This window comes from Portunus trituberculatus, chromosome 2 (genome assembly GCF_017591435.1).
Source record: "Portunus trituberculatus isolate SZX2019 chromosome 2, ASM1759143v1, whole genome shotgun sequence".
In the NCBI taxonomy this organism is placed as follows: domain Eukaryota; kingdom Metazoa; phylum Arthropoda; class Malacostraca; order Decapoda; family Portunidae; genus Portunus; species Portunus trituberculatus.
The window spans coordinates 5,627,134-5,634,812 of NC_059256.1; the positions used below are offsets into that span (position 1 = coordinate 5,627,134).

Here is a 7,679-nt window from a genome sequence, read left to right on the forward strand (position 1 = left end):
TCAAATCTCCGACAGCTTCATTTAAATCAAATCCTCCGTAGATAAATATTTGGTCTAAATGGGGTAGGTACACAGCGGCATGGCTCGTCCTGCCCCGCCCCGGCCCCGCGCCCCGATACAGCCAGTACCATGCCCCGCCTTCACCTGCCCCGCCATCCACCCCACCATCGTACAAGGAACAGCTGTCACCATAGTATCCATCCCGACACATGCAGTACGGGGCGGGGCGGGGTCTTCCGGGGCACCTTGGGGCTTCTCGCAGTGGCCCCGGAGCTGCATCAGTCCACAGTTGTCGGGGCAGTGTTCGTGTTGGCAGCCAGGGCCATAATACAGGGGCTCACATTGGCACTGCCCCGACACACAGTTGCCCCGGTCCGAACAGTTCAAGGGGCACTCTGTGGGGGGGGAGAGGGGGAGAAAGGTTAGGTTAGGTCAAAATTGTGGAGAGATATATAGAAACACTCCACAATGCCACAAAAACATACCAAAAACACTCAAAAAACATCCACTACACCCAGACACCACAAAAACACCCAAAAAACACCCAAAAAACACCAAAACACTCCTAAAACACCCAAAAACATCCCAGAAATCCCCCAAAAGCACCCAAAAACACCCAAAATCCTCGAAACACCCTAAACACCCAAAACACAAAACACCCACAAACACCCAAAACACCAAAACACTCCTAAAACATCACAAACCCACCAAGAACACCCAAAACACAAAAACACCCCAAAACACCCAAAACACCACAAACACCCAAAACACCCAAAACACATAAACACTCCTAAAACACCACAAACCCACCAAGAACACCCCAAAACACCCAAAACACCCCAAAACACCCTAAAACACCAAACCCACCAAACCACCCCAAAACACCCAAAACACCACAAAACACCCAAAACACCAAATAACCCTCAAAACACACCAAAATACCACAAAACACCAAAAACACCAAATAACCCCAAAAAAACACAAAAAACACCAAAACCACCACAAAACACCCCAAAAACACCCAAAACACCCTAAAACACACCAAAACACCAAAAACACCAAAAACACCCCTAAAACAGCCCAAAACACCACCAAAGTCTCACCAGTGATGGAGTAGTGAGCTTCGAAGCCTGCCAGAGCATAATTGGTGTCAGAATAGAGCATTATGAGCATGGCGCTGGACGAGGCAGTGACTGGTGGTGGCGTGGTGTTGCCGCTGAACAACACCACACAAACACCCAAACACCCTTTTAGAAACACCCAAAACACCCCCCAAACACCTTTAAAACACCTAAACACCCTTAAAAACACCCAAAACACCACCCTAACACCTTTAAAACACCTAAACACCCTTTTAAAAACACCTCAAAACACTACCCAAACACCTTTAAAACACCCAAACACCCTTTAAAACACTCAAACACCACATAAACACCTTTAAAACACAACAAAACACCCAAAACACCCAAAACACACCAAAACACCACAAAACACCCAAAACAAACAACACCAAAACACCAAAACACCCAAAAACACCCCAAAACACCCAAAAAAAACACAAAACACCCCAAAAACACCAAAACACCAAAACACCCCAAAACACCCAAAAAAACACCCCAAAACACCACCAAACCCTCACCAGTGATGGAGTAGTGAGCTTCGAAGCCTGCCAGAGCATAATTGGTGTCAGAATAGAGCATTATGAGCATGGCGCTGGACGAGGCGGTGATTGAGGGGCGTTGTTGCCGCTGAACAACACCACACAAACACCCAAACACCCTTTTAGAAACACCCAAAACACCCCCCAAACACCTTTAAAACACCTAAACACCCTTAAAAACACCCAAAACACCACCCTAACACCTTTAAAACACCTAAACACCCAAAAAACACCACAAAACACCACCCAAATACCTTTAAACACCTAAACACCCTTTAAAACACTCAAACACCACATAAACACCTTTAAAACACCTAAACACCCTTTAAAACACCCAAAACACCACCCAAACACCTCTAAAACACCTAAACAACCTTTAAAACACTCAAACACCACATAAACACCTTTAAAACAAACAAAACACCCAAAAAACACCACAAAACACCATCCAAACACCTTTAAAACACCTAAACACCCTTAAAAACACTCAAAACACCCCCCAAATACCTTTAAACACCTAAACACCCTTTAAAACACCCAAAACACCACCCAAACACCTTTAAAACACCTAAACACCCTTTAAAACACCACAAAACACCACCCAAACACCTTTAAAACACCTAAACACCCTTTAAAACACTCAAATACCACTCTAACACCTTTAAAACAAACAAAACACCCAAAACACCACAAAACACCACCCAAACACCTTTAAACACCTAAACACCCTTTAAAACACCCAAAACACCACCCAAACACCTTTAAAACACCTAAACACCCTTAAAACACCCAAAACACCACCCAAACACCTTTAAAACAAACAAAACACCCAAAACACCACAAAACACCACCCAAACACCTTTAAAACACCTAAACACCCTTAAAACACCCAAACACCACCCAAACACCTTTAAAACACCTAAACACCCTTAAAACACCCAAAACACCACCCAAACACCTTTAAAACACCTAAACACCCAAAACACCACAAAACACCACCCAAACACCTTTAAAACACCTAAACACCCAAAAAACACCACAAAACACCACCCAAACACCTTTAAAACACCTAAACACCCTTTACAACACTCAAACACCACATAAACACCTTTAAAACACAACAAAACATCCCAAAACACCAAAACACCACAAAACACACCAAAAACACCACAAAAACACCAAAAACACCCCAAAACACCACCAAAGTCTCACCAGTGATGGAGTAGTGAGCTTCGAAGCCTGCCAGAGCATAATTGGTGTCAGAATATAGCATTATGAGCATGGCGCTGGACGAGGCGGTGACTGGTGGTGGCGTGGTGTTGCCGCTGAACAACACCACACAAACACCCAAACACCCTTTTAGAAACACCCAAAACACCCCCCAAACACCTTTAAAACACCTAAACACCCTTAAAAACACTCAAACACCACATAAACACCTTTAAAACACCTAAACACCCTTTAAAACACTCAAACACCACATAAACACCTTTAAAACAAACAAAACACCCAAAAAACACCACAAAACACCATCCAAATACCTTTAAACACTTAAACACCCTTAAAAACACCCAAAACACCACCCAAACACCTTAAAACACCTAAACACCCTTTACAACACTCAAACACCACATAAACACCTTTAAAACACAACAAAACACCCAAAACACCACAAAACACCACAAACACACCAAAACACCAAAACACCCTGAAACACCCCAAAACACAAACACACCAAAACACCACAAAACACCCCAAAACACCCAAAACACAAAACACACCAAAAACACCACAAAAACACCCCAAAAAAAACAAAACAACACCAAAAACACCAAAAAACACACCAAAACACCAAAAACACCACCAAAAACACCCCAAAACACCACCAAAGTCTCACCAGTGATGGAGTAGTGAGCTTCGAAGCCTGCCAGAGCATAATTGGTGTCAGAATAGAGCATTATGAGCATGGCGCTGGACGAGGCAGTGACTGGTGGTGGCGTGGTGTTGCCGCTGAACAACACCACAAAAAACAGCCAAACACCCTTTTAGAAACACCCAAAACACCCCCCAAACACCTTTAAAACACCTAAACACCCTTAAAAACACCCAAAACACCACCCAAACACCTTTAAAACAAACAAAACACCCAAAAAACACCTCAAAACACTACCCAGACACCTTTAAAACACCCAAACACCCTTTAAAACACCCAAACACCACATAAACACCTTTAAAACACAACAAAACACCCCAAAACACCCCAAAAAAAACACAAAACACACCAAAAACACCCAAAACACCACAAAACACACCAAAAACACCACAAAAACACCCCAAAACACCAAAAACACCAAAAACACCAAAAACACCCCAAAACACCACCAAAGTCTCACCAGTGATGGAGTAGTGAGCTTCGAAGCCTGCCAGAGCATAATTGGTGTCAGAATAGAGCATTATGAGCATGGCGCTGGACGAGGCGGTGACTGGTGATGGCGTGGTGTTGCCGCTGTAGACTCCAAGCAGTGGTGCGTCAAAGGTGTGGCCATCATGCACATAGAGATGGTCATAAGAGCATTCTGTCTCCATATGTGTGATATTTAATGTTATATGCTCTCCTGGCTTGGCTGAGAGAGAGAGAGAGAGAGAGGGGTGGTTAGAGAGAGAGAGAGAGAGAGGGGTGTTTTAGAGATAGAGTTAGAGAGAGAGAGAGAGGGTAGGTAGGGTGGTTTAGAGAGAGAGAGAGGTTAATGTAGTATTATTATTAATATGTGGATTGATGGGTGTGTTAGAGAGAGAGAGAGAGAGAGAGAGAGAGAGAGAGAGAGAGAGAGAGAGAGAGAGAGAGAGAGAGAGAGAGAGTTTATGGTATTAGAATAAGTAGTAGTAGTAGTAGTAGTAGTAGTAGTAGTAGTAGTAGTAGTAGTACATTAGGTTAAGTTAAGTTAAATTTTCACTCTCACTCACTCACTTTCTCACTCTCTCACTCTCTTTCTCTCTCAAAAACCCAAAAACACCCACAAAAACACACAAAACACCCTTTCAAACACCACAAACACCCTTGAAAACACACACTAACACACACAGACACGCCCTCTCTCTCTCTCTCTCTCTCTCTCTCTCTCTCTCTCACCTTTGACAAGCCACTGGCAATGGGAGGCTTGGCTGTAGTTTCCCGGACCATCACTAATGACCCCAAATCTGGCCGTCAACACCTGTCTGGTCTTGTTACACGACGCCCCCCCCTCCACAACCCCACACGCCCACACCCACGCCCACACCCACACCCACACACACGCCCACGCACGCACACACGCACACACACGCACGCACATAGCTACAGTGGTGGTGCTCGTGGCCAGGAGTGTGTGAGTGTGTGTGTGTGTGTGTGTTTGGGCATTTTGTGTGTGTTTGGTTGCCACACTACACGCGGGGTTGTGGTTTGGGTATGTACACACACGCACACACACACGCACACACACACGCACGTACACTGTTGCAATATCTCTCTCTCTCTCTCTCTCTCTCTCTCTCTCTCTCTCTCTCTCTCTCTCTGATTATTGTAATTATTTTTTCTTCAATTATCTCTCTCTCTCTCTCTTCCACCTCTCTCTCTCTCTCTCTCTCTCTCTCTCACACACACACACACACACACACACACACACACACACTTGTCACCCTCCCTCTCTCTCTCTCTCTATCTACTCTATCTCTCCCACAGGCTTATCTCACGTGGTCTCCTCATCTCTTATCTCTTATCTCGCCCTCAGATAGCGTGTGGAGGCAACGGACACGCACACACGAACACACTGACACTGATATATGCAATGACGTTAACCACAGCTAATGTTTTGTTTGTAGCCCAGCACACTTGTAACCGTCTCCAACTCGGGATGGTTACTCTTATTTTTTAGTTTTTTAGTCTATTTTAACGTTTTTTGTGTGTTTTATTTAGTTCAATGTGTTTGGTTTTATTTTTTATTTTGTTTTTTGGTGTTGGTTTGGTTTGGTTTGGTTGTTTTTTGTTAATGTTGATATTTTGTTTGACCTGTGTTTTCATTAATCTGAGACAACGGGTGGTTAATTTCCCTATTTTCTCTCTTTACTCATTGACAAACGCCACTTTCTACCATACAACTCAATCATTTCCTTCATATTATCTTCTATTTTCACTTTCTGCTTCGTAAATCAAGGCGTTGTGAGAGATTTCCCTGATATCAAGTATTTAAATGTCACGTCACTATGAGAAGACCCTTTAAACACTGATACGTTTGTTCTATTTGGTGAGATCCGCTATGTAGTAGTAGTAGTAGTAGTAGTAGTAGTAGTAGTAGTAGCTGTTATTGTTTAGAGATAACTTGAAATAAAGCCAGTAAGTGTAGATCGCGTATATAACCGCTTTGTGCACTGTTCCTAACCTTACTATGGCGTATATCAATTTTGTTCATCAATTTCTACAAGGGAGTCACTTCGGGAATATGAGAGAGAGAGAGAGAGAGAGAGAGAGAGAGAGAGAGAGAGAGAGAGATCACATCCTACAAACATCCTTCACACATCCTACACAAACATCCTATACAAACATTTTACACATACATCCTACACACACATCCTACACACACATCTTACACACACACTCTACACATACATCCTACACATACATCCTTCACATACATCCTTCACAAACATCCTACACAAACATTCTACACTCACATCCTACACAAACATCCTTCACAAACATCCTACACAAACATTCTACACTCACATCCTACACAAACATCCTTCACACACATCCTATACAAACATTCTACACTCACATCCTACACAAACATCCTTCACAAACATCCTACACACACATCTTACACACACACTCTACACAAACATCCTACACTCACATCCTACACATACATCCTTCACACTTATCCTACATACACATCCTTCACAAGCATCCTTCACAAACATCCTGAGTGTATCCCTGAGAGTGGCTGAGTCTGGGAGATGGTCAATGAGGCTGTACAAGTCATGGTGACCTTGTGGCCTGACCTTAGCAGTGACAGGACCTTCCGTGATATTGTGAGGCAGTGTGTCCCCTTGCTGCACCACACACCACACACCACACACCACAGACCACACAGCACGCAATAGTGAGGCAGAGTGTGTCCCCTTGCTGCACCACACACCACACACCACAGACCACACAGCACGCAATAGTGAGGCAGAGTGTGTCCCCTTGCTGCACCACACACCACACAGCACGCAATAGTGACGCAGTGTCCCCCCCCTTGCTGCACCACACACCACACACCACAGACCACACAGCATGCAATAGTGAGGCAGAGTGTGTCCCCTTGCTGCACCACACACCACACAGCACACACCACAAACCACACAGCACACACCATAGACCACAGACCACACAGCACACAGCACACACCACAGCACACAGCACACACCAAGAGAAGCACTGACTTCCATATATACTTAATGCTGTGATGAGCGGAAATGTGATTATTATTATCATTTTTATTCAATTATTTATCTTTTTGAGATCACCACGAGCCTAAGTATTTTTCGCCGCTAATGTTAATAATAGCCTATATATATTGTTATTAATAAAAGAAAAGAAAAACGTACTTAATGCTGTGATATATTTTTTTCATTTATTTTTTTCGAGAGAGAAATATTTAGCTCTAGAAACACTTAGCAATTTCACCACGAGTGTTTCCAAAGGCTCTAATTAAAGACACTCATGTTTTTAAGGGTGTTTTTATGGTTTTAGTGGTGGATTAACAAGATTTATAATTGATCATAAGCAGAAACTGTCTTGAAAACCCACCTACTTGTTTAAATGGGGCGTGAACAATTGTCGTGGTGAAAAGATGAGGCGTTTCTGAGCCATCCTGAGCCTTAATTAGTATATTTCTCGACGCCATTGTTAGTATTAGCGTATTTATTTTGTTATTGATACAAAAAACACCAATTTACTTAATGCTGACATGAGCGGAACTGTGATTTCTCGTTTTTT

The 7,679-nt window shown here is 43.2% G+C and overlaps 1 protein-coding gene across 1 annotated transcript in view; it reads right to left on the bottom strand.

The window, feature by feature from the left end:
- The window catches only part of LOC123503617 (multiple epidermal growth factor-like domains protein 8), a 26,486-nt gene extending 20,366 nt beyond the window's left edge, over nucleotides 1–6,120 (bottom strand). Inside the window, 4 exon segments of the mRNA XM_045253542.1 lie at nucleotides 1–237; nucleotides 240–395; nucleotides 4,054–4,284; nucleotides 4,791–6,120. The exon segment at nucleotides 1–237 is cut by the window's left edge and continues 399 nt beyond it. Of these exon segments, the coding sequence (XP_045109477.1) occupies nucleotides 1–237; nucleotides 240–395; nucleotides 4,054–4,284; nucleotides 4,791–4,992 (826 nt within the window). The 5' untranslated portion in view covers nucleotides 4,993–6,120.
- Between the last annotated feature and the right edge of the window lie 1,559 nt (nucleotides 6,121–7,679).